The sequence below is a fragment of the Chlamydotis macqueenii genome, chromosome 9, assembly GCF_036417535.1.
Source record: "Chlamydotis macqueenii isolate bChlMac1 chromosome 9, bChlMac1.mat, whole genome shotgun sequence".
Lineage (NCBI taxonomy): Eukaryota > Metazoa > Chordata > Aves > Otidiformes > Otididae > Chlamydotis > Chlamydotis macqueenii.
In genome coordinates this window covers 11,017,051-11,034,331 of record NC_141564.1, presented here as the reverse complement: position 1 = coordinate 11,034,331, position 17,281 = coordinate 11,017,051, and the positions used below count along the sequence as shown (strand labels likewise).

Genomic DNA, 17,281 nt, shown 5'->3' with positions numbered 1-17,281 from the left:
ATGAGTACCTTTGACATTATATCTCTGCCAGTAGAACAAGGGGTGTTCTGCCAGTTTTTTAAGTATCTTCATTCATTACAATTGAATAACAGTATTTCTCCTGTGCCTCAAGGTCCATTTTAACAGTAAGTGAACCTGGTGTAAGAGAGTAATTCCAGAAAGTAATATTTACAGGTGTGTCTCTTATTCATTATTTGTGCTGATCCTGTGGATCAAATCTCTGGTTATCCAGCAATTCCCGTTTGCCTTGGCTTGAGTCTTTTGCCCTTTGCTTATGACAGTCAGTCAGATATGCTTATGACAGCCTATCCTATACAAATCTCTTCTCTTTCATGTTTTCCTACCATCTGGGGTACCAGTGGGTTGTGAGTACAGAATACCACCTGGCTATAATTGCTGAAATTGGCTTGAGTTTCCTATTTGAGAAGTGGTCTGATGCAATTCTGAGCTGTTAGGTAAAGAACTTATTTATCACCAATGAGACAGGTTGAGGAATGATTCAGCAATTCATGTAGCCTAGTCTCTGTTGAGATGTCTGAGTCAACGTGGAAGGTAATCCAGAGAACAGGTTGGTGAGCAAGGCAACTACTCTCCTGTCTGATTCTGCTGCACAGACCACTGCAAACTGAATTCTTCTAAGATGAAACACTTTCGGATCAGGGATATGACCAAGGTAGTCATTAATTGTCATGATAGTCGACCTAAGATGTGAAGACATTTGTGGAAAGGAGAATTTTTCCCTTGGTGGACCTCTGACGTGTTCTACAGCCGGTACAGTGACACCAGGTCCTCAAAAGTGATGGGAAAGAAGAGTGATCATCCTGTGGAGAAAGCTTTCAGCTCTTGCAGTTAGTCCTAACTGAGGCTATGCTTAGGCTTACGTTAACAACGTGTACAACAAATTGTTGAATATCTGCAGGTAGTAATTGATGGGAGAATTGTAGTACAAGACACTGCACTAGTCTGGAACCAAAGCAAGACAACGGCAGTGAACTGTGGCATGCAAAGCTCTGTGCCCCCTCAGGGATTCTGGTGCTTCAGTTAGCCTACCTGCAATGAAATCCATACCGATCCATCTTCACACCTTCAGCCTTGGCATGCCTACACGTGCTGTCATTATAGAGTCCCAGTATAACATGCTAGAGAAGTGAACTGGTGATGTGCAGCCCCAGTTAAAGTGGGTAGGCATGGCATACATTGTATAAAACGCTGGCTTAAATTATTCTGACTATTCCCATCCTCAGCTATACCCATCTTCTGCTATAGACAGAAGGGGAACATAATGTCAGGTTTTGGAATTGCTTGCCTTGCTATTATAAGATAGGGAGACCTCATAACTGGAAAATCTGTGCTAACAAAATTAGCAATAGGTATAACTTTTCAGTCTGCAGAGTTTCTCTTTGCCACGGTGAAGAATTTGAACAGAAAGAAGCTTTTCCAGCTGCTATTTTTCTTGTTTGGATAAGAAGTCTGCTTTGAAGGACTTCCTCCACCCTCATCCAGAGGGTGATTAAAGAAAGAGATAACATCATAGTGTAGTAACAGGGTAATTCTAATTGTCCCACTCAGGCCAAGAGAAGAATATGGTGTGTAGATTATCTGCAGTATTAGTTGAGTGACTGAGCTACACCTCATTATCATGTTTTATCTCACAAGCACAAAATTGTACTTTGTGCTGACATTGCGCCCTTCCAATAGCAACAGCTGACTTTAATGTGTAATGACATCCTCCTCCTTTTTCCTCTTTGTCCTCTAAACCTCCTCCTCTTGTAAAGGATTCAAACACACTGCCTGGATGGTCAGAAAGCTTTCTTTCATGGGAGTTAGGGAAACTCAGAGGCCTTTGCGGATAGCTGTGAAGAACATATTGCTGAGTCTGTGTAGTGGCTTAGATAACCATCCCTTCCCTCTTGTAGGTTTCAAATTCACCAAACACCATGTCTCAGGCATGGTTTGTGTGTTCCAGTTGCTGAGCATTTTTGTAAATGACTGAGTGTGTAGAACAGAGGTTCAGCTTGAATAAGGCACTTCAAATTTGTACCTTATTTGGTTGGGAGTAGGAATCGCATCCTTGTTCATGGGCTGTTCCCTGCCAAATGATTCAGTGAGCGCAGTGGGCAGAGCTGTCATCTTCTAGCTTGTGAAAGTGGAGTCTTGTCCCTTCTTGTCCCTTCCCTTGCTTGTGGTGGGAGGGACTGCAGATGGCAGTGGGTGCCATGTCCCTTTGTAGCCTGGTCTTAAGCATGTGGGTAGGAGTGTGAAAAAAATGGGGAGTGACTTCTCTAACAGAGAAAAGTCACCTGTTATAGTGACTTGTGTGTATGTTATAGTTTTCTTATGTTTATTTTTATATATACACGAGAAAACCTGTTATAGAAAGATTTTAGCGCCTAGGCAGCAATAGCTGCCAGGTACCATCAGTATAGTCTGCCCTGAAGAGTTGGGAATGCAGGTATGAAAAGGAGAGGCTTCTTAAGGTTCAGGTTTATGGCAAGTAAACTGGTCTCACAGGAGAACTTGTGCATCCTGCTAAACTCCTCAAGCTATGATGAAAAATAAATTTTTTTGCTTGTGATGGGTAGACAGACTAGAAATGAGGTGCCTGTAGAAACAGAGGTACCGGGTATGTGGACACTTAAACACACAGAACCTTCGGTACCTTTTCATTACTGGACTGTTTCCGCGCAGTAAATTACATGTGTTTTGTGTGAGCACTGCAAGTCAGCAATATACAGCGAGGCATAAACAGCAGGGTGTTGATGCTTCTAACGACTTTACTATATCTGTAATTATTGCTTCCTCTCTCTGATTGTTGTCGTATATTGCTTTTAAAGTGATCACATCAGATTTGTTCTCCAACTTTGCAACAGCTGCTTTTTTGCACAATATTTTTTTGTGCTCTTTTTAGATGTTAAAAGTAAGTGATTGAAATGCAGATTAGTCTGAAGTGTCTGCGCTTTGAAGGACGTGAAGTTGTATTTGTGCTTAAGCTGCAAATGAAATAGACTACTGCATTTTCGTTGCCTATGCAAATACAATGCAAATGGCAGGCAAAACAGGACACTGAAACATCCATTTCTGTAATGAAAGCACTTCAGTTTATTGGAGTCACAAATGTTTTTACGAATGGAGTTACCTAAAAGGCTGTGTGTACTTTTGCAACTTTCCTATTTTTTTTTTGTATGCATGAGATTCTTCAGCTCTGTTTCACTTTTTACAGAGAAGAAATAATGGGACATATTTTTAAGACCTTGTGTCTTTTTTTTTTTTCTTTTTAAGAGATGAGAATGTTGCTAGTCAGGAATTACTTACTAAATTTGTGAGTTGCTTCTTTCTGTGGGTGAGAGTGGTGAAGCAGCTCCAGGTTGAAAGGGCTGTTCTGCACGATTTATGTGTTTTGTTAATATAAAAGTCATATTCTATGCTAATATTCTGTTTTTCAAATTGTTGTGAAAAGGTGAAGTTCTCAGGAACAAGGTGCCTCTTTGCATTTCTTGTGCCTTGGCCATCAATCTTTTTCTAGAGAAATCCTAGTATTTCTCTCCATTTTGCTGCTTCTCATCTTGAAAAGCAGACTCCGGAGAGCTGTGGTCCCTTGAGGTGACGTGGTTCAGTCCTTTTTGGCAGCGCTGGTTTCCTGACCACCCCGCTATCAGTCTGCCTCGGCATCTGCTTTTGAGCAGACTCAGAATCCGCAGGTGCAAAGGTCCATTCATCCGTTCTGGATTTCCTACGGCATTTGGTTCTTCTCTGTGTTACTGAGGAACTGGCTTGCTGGTTGGTGAGCGAGGAGGAGGATGATGCCCTGATGGTCCTCAGCCCATATTCAAAAGCAAAACGTGTGAGATTTGTTGCCTGCATGTTAGTGACTGGTTAGTGGAATGGTATCTTTCCTAGAACGGTGTTCGTTGGTGCCTCGCGCCCCTCGACAGAGCGCTCACCACCTCTGGCTGCCTCGCTGCATCACTTTGTTTCTTTATTTTTTTTTTATTTTTTTTTTTCTTTGGGTAGGGGCAGGGGACAGCCATCCTGTGAGCCAGCTTTTGACAAGAAAGGATTTGGCATAAATATTATTTTAAAACTTATGACTCCCAGCGCCCTCCTCATGCTGGAAAAATATTTTTTGGGGTTTACTTCGTTATATATTCTTTTAATAATCATCTGACAAGCTGGGCACAGAGTTGCCGGGAAGGGAAGGCGGTCGCGGCCCTGCGTGCGGGGGCCCGAGGACGCCGGGACGCTCGAAGTGGGGGCACCGGTCTGGCTCTCGCGTGTCTCCAGCTCCCGATGCTCCGTGCGCGGGGGCCTGGACGCCCCCGGGCCTTCCCCACCCGCGGCACGGTTTCTCCTCCGGTGACCGCGTTCCCTGAGGGAGGAGATCAGAGGAGAAGCCGGGCCGTCCCCGCGGCTCCGGCCTGGCCCCAGGGGTCGCGCCGGGCCACGCCGCCGCTACCGGAACCCACGGCCCCGCCCCCTGCCCCGCCCGACCAATGGCGGCGGGCGGGGCGGGGCCGGTGCGCGCGGGCGGTGCGGGGTCGGGGCAGCGGCAGCGGCGGCGCGCGGCGGGCCGGAGGCCGGGAGGGCTGGGCCGGGCCGGGCCGGGCCCTGGGCGCTGAGGTGAGGCGCGGCGCGGCCTTTCTTTCCCTTCCCTTCCCTTCCCTTCCATTCCCTTTCCCGCGGGCCGGGAGCTCGGGGGCTCCGGACGGGCCCTGGAGCGAGGCCGCCGGCGAGCGGCGGTCCGGCCCGGCCCGCCTGCGCGTCGGGCGCTTTCGCCGCCCGCGGCCACTGTCGTGCGCTGAGGCCTCGAACGGAGGCTTTCGCGTAGAAGCCCGGCCGGGGAGAAGGCCCGCGGCCCGGCCCGGTCCTGCCTGCGCCGCTGGAGGGCCTGCGGCCCTCGCTCCTGCAGCCCTGAGGGCAGGAGGCTCTGGCTGGCGGGGGCTGGGGGGCGCCTTCCCCGCCGTGCTGCCGGGGGCCTGGCCCGGGGGGCTTCGCCGCTTCCTTCTCAAAGCGGGGGTGTTTGAGCACCTGCGCCCCTGCCCGTCCCCTCTGCATCCCCCTTCCTGTGAGAGTCCCCCGGAGCCCGGCGTGGGCGTGCTGCTGGGCCGCCCTGCGCGTTCCGTGTGATCAGCTAAGGAAGCGCTCCTGGAGCCCCACTCGTCTGGCAGGGACCAGCTGCGATTCTCCTCCACCCTCCCTGCGCATCGTGCTCCTTCCAGGCAAACGTGTGGTCGGTGCTAGCGGTGCACAGTGCTACCGGCCGCACGAGAGAGCCGTGAGACCCCTTTGTGACTGTGACGAAGGACGGGGTCACTCCGTAACGGGAGTGAGGGGTCCGGGTTGCAGGGAGAGGCGTCTCAAGGTGTGGCTGGGCACTCGCAGTCTTCATCCCTTTTGGTTGCAGTTGGATTCCTGATGGATCAGTCGGTGCTGCTTTGGTGTGGTGGCTGTTGTCTGGTGAAAAAAAAGTAAAAAAGGAAAGTTTGCTTCTGGTGGACTGAAGGGACCTGATTTGAGGGCTCCTGCTGAGAGCTCTTCCTTGCTGCCCTGTGTGCAGGTGGTGGGAATCCCTTCCTACAGGAGACACCAGTCACCCTGTGGAGCTGGGAAACCGGCATTACTTCAGCCGTCTGCATAGATGAGGGACGGAGCATTGTAGTTACTGTTACTGACCAAAAGACACCGTACTTGGAGGATTTTCTTTGAAAGCCCGTGGTATCTTCCCCAGGCATGTCCTCGGGTGTAAGCTGCCTTTCCAGATTTGTTGCTAGCTGAAAAATGCTGTCTTGCTTCTGAAAAATAAGTTTATTTCATCCAAGTATTCATTGTGACTTTGAAGCTATTTCAAAAAGGCAACAAAAAGTAAATAGCTACCTAAATTTCATAAGTTTTCTTCCCAGCTGCTCCTTCAGGCTCCCTGTCACAGGGAGCTGATTTAGCTTTGATGCCTCGTCACCGTTTATAGGAAATTATCAGGATAAGCACTCAGTGCAAAGAAGTTCAGGGTAGGTGAATGCAGGGAAGACTTTTTTTTTTCTTAGAACCGCTAATATTGCGGTAACATTGCATTTTAGTTTTGGATTGGTGAGGAGGTAAATGAGACCTTGTTCTGGCTTGCCTGGGGTGGGAGTCTCTCAGTGCAGCTGGACGCTTTCTCTGCTCTGCCCACAGATAGCCCGGTCCTTGTCTCAGGCTTCACTCTTTCATTTTCCTCCGCCTTTCATTTAGACAGCCGCTTTAGCTGAAATGCTTCCTAAATCATGGCACAATGTCTTTTGTTAAGAAATGTCATATGTAGTCGGCTTACATAAAGCATGACATGTAACTATAATTGGTGGTGAAACTAGAAATAGTGCTTGGCTTTGTTAATACTCCTCACACTTTTGGGTTTTGAGGCAGTTGGAGCAGGCCAGGCTATCTGGATTTTTAGTAATTGTACTGGCATGAGTAGCACGCACTGGGAGGGGACTGGATGTGGCATGGGGAGATGCTCACAACTGCCACGCAGCAGGCGGGGCCCTGCTTTTCTAGGGAAATGTGACTTGCTTCTGCACATTCTGTTTTCTGCCGAGGTGCTTGTTAGACCTCAAAAGTCTGAATATATGCTGGCTGGGGTCTAGTGTAGCAGTAGATGTTTTTAGGAGTATGTAATGAGCAAGATGTGAGGCCAAGCCCCATTGAGTTTACTTTTCCTATTAACACCTGTGAGGAAGGACTTTGACATCTGCAGTTTCTGACATGACTTTAAGTCTCTCTTGGCTGCTAACCAAAGCTAGTAAAAGTGCCCAGGAGCTCCTTGTTTAGTCCAGAGTTGAGTAGCTTGCCCGCCTTGCATTCAGGAACTGGCTGGCTTCAGCTGAAGGGGAGCCTGCCGAAGCCTCTCCACTGCAGGGCTTCTCCATGCACTGCCTCGGCTGTCACCACCCATGTCCTTTTCCTTTTGAGTAGCTGCAGTGTCTGTCCCTTCCAGTAGCTGTTTATTCAGAATAGGATGAATGTGTTTGTGGAGTGCTAATTTTAAGAGCAATTGTCTACTAAATAACCTTGTGAGGAGTGTAGCTGATTCTGGGTGCCTTCAGTTGCCTGTAAGCTGCTGAATGGCAATAGCAAAATGTTACCATATGGTTCAGTTGTAAGGGGCACAGTATCACGGGGATATAGATGACACCGAGCTACGGTTTCTCTTCAGGTTAGCAGAGGTGTAACCTGTGATAAGTTCATCTATACAGGGGCCTGCAAGTATTAAAAGAAAAAAAAAAAACATTATGTTGAAGGCCACAGTTCTGCAAACCAGGAAGATATTTGACCAATCTCAATGTATGCAAAGCTTAAAACCCAGAAACACCAATAATTTTTAACGACGTGTAAGGCTGGTTCCATTTAACTTCACGGAGTGGACTGCCTACCTACTCAGAGCATAGAGGGACAAAGGAATGTTTTAATGATCTGCCTCTCTCCTTTTGAGACAAAACACGTTTATTACAAAACAATAATCCAACTTTTCCTTGAATTTTTTGTAGTGTGGTGGCCATGCGAAGGCTGTCCCAGCGTCAGTGTCCACATACTTTTGATTGTTTGGACATAGCGTGGTATTTAGGAAATGCAACCAAAAGCACCGAGAAGCCTTTCTGTTTCCGTGTGCGTTTCTGCCGAGCGCCTTGCACGTTGCTGCCAAATACTTCGTGCCAGCAGTCAGCATGGGGCAGTGGCTTTGTTGGATGTACTGCATGCTGAGCGTGTATGCCTCACATTCACATAGACCCCACTGCAATCCCCCTGCAAATACTGCCGCTGCTCCCGTGGCATGGGAGAGCCAGGGAGAAGCACACAGGTGTTTGTTTTTTGTTTTTTTTTTCTCCCATGTCAAATTAGAGATTTACTCTGCAACAACTGCCACCAAACCATGACATAAGTCGGCCTACCTGAGCTGGCATAATGTCTGTAATTGAGATTTTTGCCCACTGACTTAACCTGGGTACAGTGCAGGTTTGCTAATAAGGTGATGAACTGTTATCTGCGGTGGAAATCTGCATTACGAAGGCTCGGAGCTGCCAGCATTGGTTGGAGCAGTTACAGTTTTGCATGAATCATCGTTTCGGAGGATGAAGAAAGTTAATTGTTCCTGTTATCTCGGGGTGCGGCCTGACAGCGTAGCAAAGTCAATGGGACGGCTAGGTAGCAGTGAAAGGCAGAGTCCTGCCTTACCCTCCACTGCCTGCTCCAGGTGGCTTTTCTTGTGCTGTTGGCAGCGCTCATGCTGTGGGTGACCTGGTTTAGGGAGCTAAATCGTCAGAAAAATTAAGCCGAAGTTAAAATGTTGGTGTGTTAGGAGGGCAGAGGGCACAGATTTGAGTACTCTGTTTCCTAACTGTGGTTTTGAATAATTATTTTTTTTCTGCTTCTTTTTCTTCCCAGCAGCTAGATTTTTGACCAGAGTTTTATCACCTTTATTACCGGTTTTGATAGTGGGAGAAGAGCATTAAATGGGACTTTGTGTGTGATTGTGCTTCAGTGGGTAGTGTTTTCATACGAGAGATCTGTGGAAAACTATCTTTCAAGCTGTAATCCTCTATTTTCTTCCCGGTTTCTTTAGACTCTGCTCGCTGTTGAAAGATGGGAGAAATAGAAGGAACATACAGAGTTCTGCAGACTCCTGGCTCTCGTTTGGGTGTCCAGAAGACCGCGGGAGTGAGTACCTTGGAGCCGGGACAGAACCTCTCTACTGCAATGGCATCATCACCTGCCAAAATGCACGAGCGGGACCTGCCGATCAAAATAAAGATGTTGGACAACACGGTGGAAGTACTTGACATTGAGGTAAGAGAGGTTTAAACCTGATTTCAAGTACACTCAGCCTCCCATAATGTAAAGCTCACAGGATGGGCTACCATACAGAGCTGTGACGTTTTGAGGCAATATCTGAATAAAGATTCCTGTAATGATTTTACCTGCTTACAAGTAGTTAAATGAGTAGCACATCTTGTCTTTTAAAATCTTAACAGATGTTTTGTGTTCTTAACAGACTTTAAATACTTAGATACTTAGATACTTAGATACTGTAACAAGACACTTTAACTGTTATTTGCTTTGGGGAAACACCAGGTATCTTCTTCCAAACTGTTCCTGCTTCCTGAGCTGCATGCAGCCTTGTTGACTTGGCAGTTGGGAGGGCAGAAGGGCTTCTTTTCAGTTACTACTTTTTATTAATGATTTTAATGATTTGTTTCCTCTTCAAGTAAACTTGCTCCTATTTGAAACTGTTCGCTTGTTGCCACGCTTTGGGCGGGAGGCACCAGAGGGGTAGCAATGTTTCTGAAAATTTGTATTTGAAAGTGTGCTTGCTTACCAGTTGGGGAAATCTGTCTTAAGAAATACAAACCGCGCTCAAATTGGGGTGCTTCTGGTTTTACACAATCAAAAATTTTTGTTCTTCAAATGCTTGTTTCATTCTCAGCATTAACCTCAGACTTTAATTTTAGCTTGCCTAAACATCTGTTGTTAGAAAACAGCTCTGTTCTACTGAAGATACTCAGCTATCAGATATTCTACATTAGTGTCAAATTGACTTTATAATTAGCACTTGTAGCCTTAGTTTGTTGCATTGACTTAAACAGGTTTTTCCAAATAGAATGAAAAAGATGTCTGTGGAGCTCTAAAGAAATAGTGGCTTTTGATGATGTATTCTACAGACTGCTGTCCAGCTATTCAACTCTCAGACATGAAATATGATTTTTTTTTTTTTTGGTTAAAGTTGAGGCTGTCCCTGTATCCTCCCAGCTGGCCGCCTGGACACAGCAAACTCTTCCGTCCCTCATTTACTGTACAGAGCACAAAAGGCTCTTCTTAATCTCCTGTATGTTAGCATAGATGCTTTCCTTTTCTTCCTCATCATATTTGTACCAACTCTGTCTGCTCTTTTCGTGCGAATCATCAGCTTTCCTCAGTCACCTTGCCATCTTTGTCTTTTTAACTGTTATCTGACTTTCTGACACAGTCAAAGCCTGCTTTATTGTCTTTGATCTACTGCTGAAGGGAAATCCTTTGACTACGCTCACCTCTGACATCCTCAGAATCCTTTTTCACCTTGAGGCTCACTGATGCTCGGGTGGCCCTGCGGTCTCATCCCGGAGTTCTTTGCTAGCTTCTCCGCTGTTCTCTAACCTCTGAGCACCCTCGCTTGGTTTCTCCTTGGTTCTCGTTTACAGCGCTCCGTTGTTAGTCATTCCACCGAACGCAAGTTCCGCTGTGGCTTAGTTCTTTACTGTGTCTCAACTCTTGACTGTCCCTCAGCTCTGAATAAAGCCAAACTTTGCCTGATGAAACTTAGTTTTGATATTTATGTGTCAACATCAAGCTTCACATGTAAAAAACACAAATTCCTCGCACTATTTTTTTGACTGCTTTGAGTCATACTCCAGCCTCACCCGTCTGACCAATGAGAGTTTCTATTCGCCTCCGATTCCTTCGTCTCCTTTAGCGGGCCTTCTCCCACAGGTGTGCTGCACAGTCTCTAGGACAGTTCTGTTTAACTAAGCAGCTGAAACTCGTCCCACCCAGGACCACCTTGTTTAACACCTTTGTTCTTGTGATCGCCTTCTTGTTGGCTTTAGCCTCTCCAGCCTTCCTGGGTATGTACCCATTTCGCGTGTTGCGGTAAGAGTCAGCCTGCTCAGTCGTTGTTCCTAGCGCTGCTGCTGCCTGACCATTTTTTGCATCACTCCAGTGGCTCCCTTTCTTTGTAGCTTCAAATGTAGGTTGCTTATCTCTGCTTTCAGTTTCCTTCAGGGCCCCACCTGTAGTCTCCTGCAAGAAGGTACTTGCCTCCGTCCCCTAACTGGGCCACAATGCAGTACCGTTGTTGTTTTTTCCCATCATGACGAGAGGTTTCTATAATTAGGAACTATCTTGGTTTTTTCTTTTTACCTGGAAAGCTCTCTGGTTACAGCATCCACAGAAACACTTGAATTTGGCCAACTAGCATGCTGGGGCCATAGTTAATATTGTGCTATTATTCTTTACGACGTTAGTTGGAACTCAACAACTTAAAAACTTCTGCGTGATGTTGTAAGCAGCGAGGATGATGGGGGTCATCCTTTGTTCATCTGTAGAATATTGAGCACAAAAAGGTCCATAGTCAGCAACTGTAGCATTAGAGTCCTAGTAATACACCACCTACATTGCCTTTCGTTTGTGTCTCAATGAGGTAGCAAGTTACAGCAAAGAGGGATGGGGTGTTAAATTGTAACCTTCTGCCTCCTAACGTGTTCAGTGGACTCGTGGGGTAGCAGTAACTGCTGACTGCTGTTTGTGATGGAAAACTGAAATTTTTCACTTGGGGATTGAGGGCAAGAATTAGGAAAAGTCAGCTACATTTGCTGAATAGGTGGTGTGGCTAGCACAGATTTTTTTTTTTTTTTAAAAAAAAAAAGCAGTGAGAAATTCATGATTAAGCAGCTGTCCTAGAGGGACTGAGGCTCTGATAGCAGTGCCACTTGTCCGCTCCTCTTTGCTTTTGCAATTTTTTTTCACTGGATGTGGAAGTGTTGTCTTCATTACCTGTTTCATGGGGTTTGTGTTTATTAGTTCAGGTCAGCAATAATTTTTCAGTGTAGTGGGACACTGAGGCCTTTCTCACGGGTGCTGTTAGCACTGCCTTCTAATGGCAGTGTAGCTTATGCAAAAGGCGTTTTTTTCCGTCTTCAAATAATTTTCTCTTCTATCTTTAAGAACTATAGCAAATATTTTTCTACTGAGAGAAGTGATATGTTGGTGGAAGAGACTGGTTGAGCGCAGGGGTCAGCTTCTGGAGAGGGGCTTTGTCTTCGCTGTGTGGTGGGGAAGCTGATGCAGGACCCCTGTGTAATGCCTAAAATAAGCCACAGCAGCAATTTTAACTGTGCAGGATAAACAGAGTAGCCACAATAATGATTTAATCCATCTAGCTTTTCCTTGTTATCCCATCCTTTCTCCAAGAGGCATTTAAAATACTTATCTCCTGGCAGGTGTTGGTGGATACTCTGGTTCAGTAGCTCTTCCTTATCACTTGGGTATTTTAACTCGCCAAAGAGCAAGAGAAGAGACTGACAGAGTGGCATAATGGATGGGATAAGCAGAAAATAGGAAAGGATAGTCTTTCCTTCATGGTATTATATCTAGAACAGTGTGTGAAAATTCAGTATAGCTACAATCCTTTTGTCTAAAATCCACTGTCTGTCTGCTCTCACCATCTGTACTGTAAGGTTTTCTTTCTCATTGTAAATTTTATTAATCAGTGAGAGGGAGCTGTTCTTTAAAGTATGCTGGGGCAGAGGTCCTCTGCAGGGAATCTTTTGAGTGTTAGGGGAGGAGAAATGCTCAAATGTTTTCTAGAGTTTAAAAACCTGAAAATTGTCTCTTTATGGTTTCTCCTTTCCCTCCCAAAACAGAAAGGAGAATGAAACATATCCATCCGAAGCTGGGCTGGAATAATAATTATTTGCATGAATTGTGGGGTTTTGTTTTTTTTTTTCCCCCCCTCGGGGGGGGGGGGGCTCGTTTAGTCAGTTTAAATCTTGCATGTGCCGTGTCACGGGGTACCTGTCCTCTTCCCTCCAAGCTAAGTCTGCCCAAGTGGGTGGTTTTGCAGACTGCTAGATGAATGATTGGAAAATTCAATTTAATTCAGACTGTGAGCACACTTCAAAGTAATCAGGGTTTTATAATAGAAGTTTGCCAGCTTTCACGATTTTCTTAAGAGATTAAAGTTGGAGGCCTTTGATAAGTGGAAAAATATGGCAGACTCCTAAGTAGAAGGGCCTGAGCTGGATTTAATTCACCCAAATGACCACTTGATGAAATAATACTTAATCTGGTGGTGCTTATGGAAGACAATAAAATGTGCTGCAACAAAGGACAACTTAGGCTACAGGAGTTTAGGGTATAGGAAGTTGTGTTTTGTACTTGCTGAAAGCTCGTGTTGATTTGTGGTAGAGTTGGAAGTGGAGTGTATTACAGCGACAGCCATGTGGGCTGTTGGAGACCTGAGTGCAGCGTGTGCACCTGGGTTAGAGGAAACAAGGGGTCTTTTTGCATGGCATAGTTGGAGGAAGAGTGGTACTAGTGGTGGTAAGAGTCTGGTGCTCTCTTAAAATCCCAGCAAGTGAAGTAGCAGGTTCAGTCGACAGGAAAGGGGTCAGACTTGCCACAGCTCCCAGCTGCATTCTCCAACACAGTACCTTTTTTTGGGGTCTGTAGGCAGGCAGAGTGTAAGGTCTGCCTCTCTGACCCAGTTTTCTCTTTGCACTAGCTTGTAAGACATTTAATGGAATTACTGCTATAATATGGTATTTAATATTTGGTGTGTATATTGTTCCTTGTGTAGGAAATACACATGCTTGCCTTCTTACATGAATTATGCTCTATACTATGAGGAAGTGCCCTGGAAAAAGAAATACAGATTATTATGCTTGAAGTTTACCGAACTCTGGGGAGAACTTGGCATCTCTTCAATTGTATGTACTTCCTCTGTTCTTGAACGTAAAATAACATTTGGGAGTGAAAAATGCTTATGCATTATATTATAGTTTAATTTTTCTCAGTTTTCACCTACCGGAGAATGAATCTTGTAGCACTGTTGTAGCCATCATAAAATCATAGCACAGTTCCTAGCGCTCAGCAAAACCAGGTGAGTCTGCCTGCCTGTTCTAGTCAATGGAAAACTTAAACTGGAATTTTTTCTTTCATGCTATTCTTGTCAGTTAGCTGTGAGCACACAAGTCTGTTTTATTTAAGTAACTTGCTTCTCAATAAAACATGTTAATAGTATGAGTTAGCTTTATGTTGGTTTGAATTTGCCTAAGGCTTCAACGAACTTGCGTTGCGATTTCGATTTTGTCCTGCAGTCTCACCATGCTCTGAAGTCAAATATTGTTTAAGACTTTCTCTGTGGGTCAGCCTAGTGCAAGCGTTCTTGTGCCTTGGAGCGTGAAGCTGGGCCTTAGGAAAAATGCTTTTTCATTTTGTCGGGATTTTTCCTGCTTTTAGCATTTCTACCAGGCTTGTTGTTTTCCTTGTGCATGACTCAGTTTCTTGCAGGTGGTTGTGTCTTTTCTTATTTTCTTACTAAGTATGTGAAAGAAGGAGTGTGTTCCACATCCCTGCAGCACTCTGCGGTGTGTCCCTCTGTTTCAGACACCGGTGGGCTGCCTGGGAGGGAAACACTGGACTCCTCTGCCACTCATGAGAACAGGCTAGTCAAATAAGATTACAGTTTTTCCCCTTTGTATTTTCTTATTAGGTATTGTCCTCTCACTGCTTATGTCTGTTTTGGAGTTTACTGATGTACCCAGTGAAACTGACTATTACATTACCGCAAAACTTAAGAGGCTTATTCTATCCTAAGTTGAAAGCAGCTACTTGATGATTACTGTCTGATAGTGATACTGTCTGTGCTGGCCACCCAACCCATTCCTTGGTTTATTTAAATTTACAAATTGCATTATTAAAAGTGCAAAATTACTTTCCATCCCTATGTTTAGAATAGAATAGCTGTGTTCAGTTATTCTGCTTTCTGTGCAGTTTGCAGGTATCTGTAATTGAAAAGGTGTTATGAGAACTGCGCCTCTTTAGATGCCCATTGTTTCTGACCAACCGTTGGGGCCCATGGCTGTGACTCGCTGCAGTCAAGGACCCTGAAATCAGGAGCTGGGCTAGGACCACGGGAGGTTTTTGGGGTGGTGGAGGAAGCAGTCTGACAGCTTGTCCGTGCCTTGTGACTTTCCATGGTTTGGAGAGAGTGTTTTCAGCTCATGCACACTATAAAGTTTTGCTTATCAGTAACTTCTTACGGTAACGTTACTACCCCTAAGAACTTTGTTGGGGCTGAAGCAGAAATTATGCAGCTTAAAATCCTGTTATTGACAGTTCTAAGGAAGAAATATACATCTGTTAAAAATGGAGAGCCTGTTGTGGGCACTGAAAAACATATAGTCTGAAATGATTTTTCAGAGAGACTGCGGGCCATGGTGAACCCCAAGCGCATCGCCAGCGTTTCGGCACCGTGGCTGCTGCTGCAGGACGGGGCAGCCTGCTGTCGGCTCTCCGGCAGAGCCAGGCTCTGACGCGAGCTGCCCTCTTGCCTTTCCCTTTGCCTGCTTAGGCCTTCCTTTCATAAAGGCTTTTTTCGCTCTGTGCTGTAAAAGTATTAACAGCTTAAATATGTGGGAAGTGGGAGGACAGGCTGCTTCTGAATCCTATTAAGCGCTGTGCTGAAGGAATCGAGATGCTGTGTTAGTCAGCTCAGTGTTTTTCTTCCCCAGCCAGGAAGAAATAGTCAAAATTCCAGAAAGAATCATAGCCAGATGTTTGTCATTGCTTCGGTTTGACTCTCCTAAATATGGCAAATAAGCTGCCTTAGGACTTATTTTTGTCTGACCTCAGAAGAGAAAGTTAGTAATTCACTATTTAAAATTCAAACTTATTATAGGGTTTAAAAAGAAAGTAATTGAAGCTTTGCAATATGTATACTAGTGGATTCTATTGCATATTTTTTAAACCTGTTATTTTGTGTTTGGGGGCTTGACTTTTTTGATGCTGTTTAGGAATGTGGTGTTGGGTGGGGAAAGGTAAAAACCACAATCATTTTATTGACAGACATTTGGGGCGTATGGTTCTTCATTTTTTTTTTTTTTTATTTTTTTTTTAGGGGAGATGTGACCTTAAATTGTGTTATAAAACCAATTTACTACTTTACAGTTCTCTTGACATTGCGTGCCCCATTGTGTAAAAAGAAAGTTGAGTTATACTGCACCAAAGGAGAAACAATCTGAATGTTCCTGTACAAAAAGATTATTATATGCACATACTGTAACTTAAAACATAGAAACTATTAGTCCAGCAGAGATCAAGTGTTATCACAGTCCTTGAAATATGACTGCAGTAGGTTGAGTTCATAACTGTTGGTATGGCTGCGGTTTGCTGTAGTGAGCACTACACCACATCTATTGCAGGGGTTCAGAAAAGTGAGTTGGGGAAGAGTAAGAGCACCACATTTATGTGGCTTAACACTGAGCTGGTGTAATGCTGAACTCTTCTTAAGCTCTCTTTTATTTATTGTAAGCATACTGAGAACTTTCTGCCTAGATGAGATCTAATAAAATAAACCGAGGCATAACTTAATGGTGTTGGCATATGTGCAGTTGTACAATTCTTGCCCTTAATTCCTTTTGCGTGCCTTCTGAACTAACTTATATACAACCTTGTAAAGAAAAAGCTGTCACTTGTTAACTTCCTTACTAATTCCAATAATGTGTTGTCATCACTAATAAAGGAAATACTGTAAGTTTCTTAAACACTTCTGCAAAATACAGATGTTAATTTCTTCTTTCATAAGCTAGTGACAAATGCTAGTGAAAATCAGCTGAAATTAGTCATATGCCATTCTGTCAAAATAAGTAAGAAATGCTGTATTCAAAAAAAACCCGTAGTTGTCTGGAAGGCTCCTTTAGATGTGGGTGACGTTCAAAGTTAGGTCCACAGATGTATAATTATATAGAGTCTGAAAGGGAAGAAAAAAACAAACCCAAGAAACAACCCACAGTCACCTAAAGACAGCTACAGAAATACAGTGTGCTAAGAGGCAGTTCAGAGAAATTTTAGGTTAGTGTCTGCTGAAAAAAGGGACTTGATGTTGAGCTAGGATGGTGTCACCTGGTACATCTGTACCCGGCTGTGTTCAGAGAAACACAGCCTTGTGAGCATGCATTTAAATAATCAGGGTTGCAAAAGCATACTTGTGTGCAATCTGTTTCTCCTTGAAACAAAACACATTTCTGGCAAGGACAACGTTGCCTTCTTGTGTAAGAGAGAGACCATATAAATTGAATATTTAAAAAACTGTGTTGTGGTGATGATACCTAGTGTGAAAGATTTATTTTTAAGGCTGTAATGTTGGATATGGAGGGGGGAAGACCTCTCTATCTGACATCTCTGCTACCCAAGCTGCTCTTCTCCTCTGGTCAACGCGGGCAGAAGGCTTGGGTGCAGCACTTGGTGGATCTTGAGCACAAAGTGGGAGTAGTAGAATACCCATATTGATTTTAAAAAAAAAAAGGAAAGAGGGCTTTGTAGAGACTCTGTGTTAGAGCTATCTGACATGTGCTTCAACTGAAATGATGACGGACAAGCGTTGTTGCGCCGCTCAGCCTGCTTTATGGGCAACTAGCCTGAAGCCAGAGATGTAGGAAAGGCTCCTGCTAGAAAGGGAGAAGTTAACAAAGCTTCGGCCTTATCTAATCTGGCCCATAGG

The 17,281-nt window shown here is 44.7% G+C and overlaps 1 protein-coding gene across 1 annotated transcript in view; it reads left to right on the top strand.

Annotated features, from left to right (window-relative positions):
- Nucleotides 1–8,585: 8,585 nt before the first annotated feature.
- FARP2 (FERM, ARH/RhoGEF and pleckstrin domain protein 2) overlaps nt 8,586–17,281 on the top strand; it is a 71,478-nt gene continuing 62,782 nt past the window's right edge. The window contains exon 1 of the mRNA XM_086754425.1: nt 8,586–8,814. Coding sequence (XP_086610551.1) covers nt 8,611–8,814 — 204 coding nt within the window. The 5' untranslated portion in view covers nt 8,586–8,610. The remainder of the gene's footprint in view (nt 8,815–17,281) is intronic.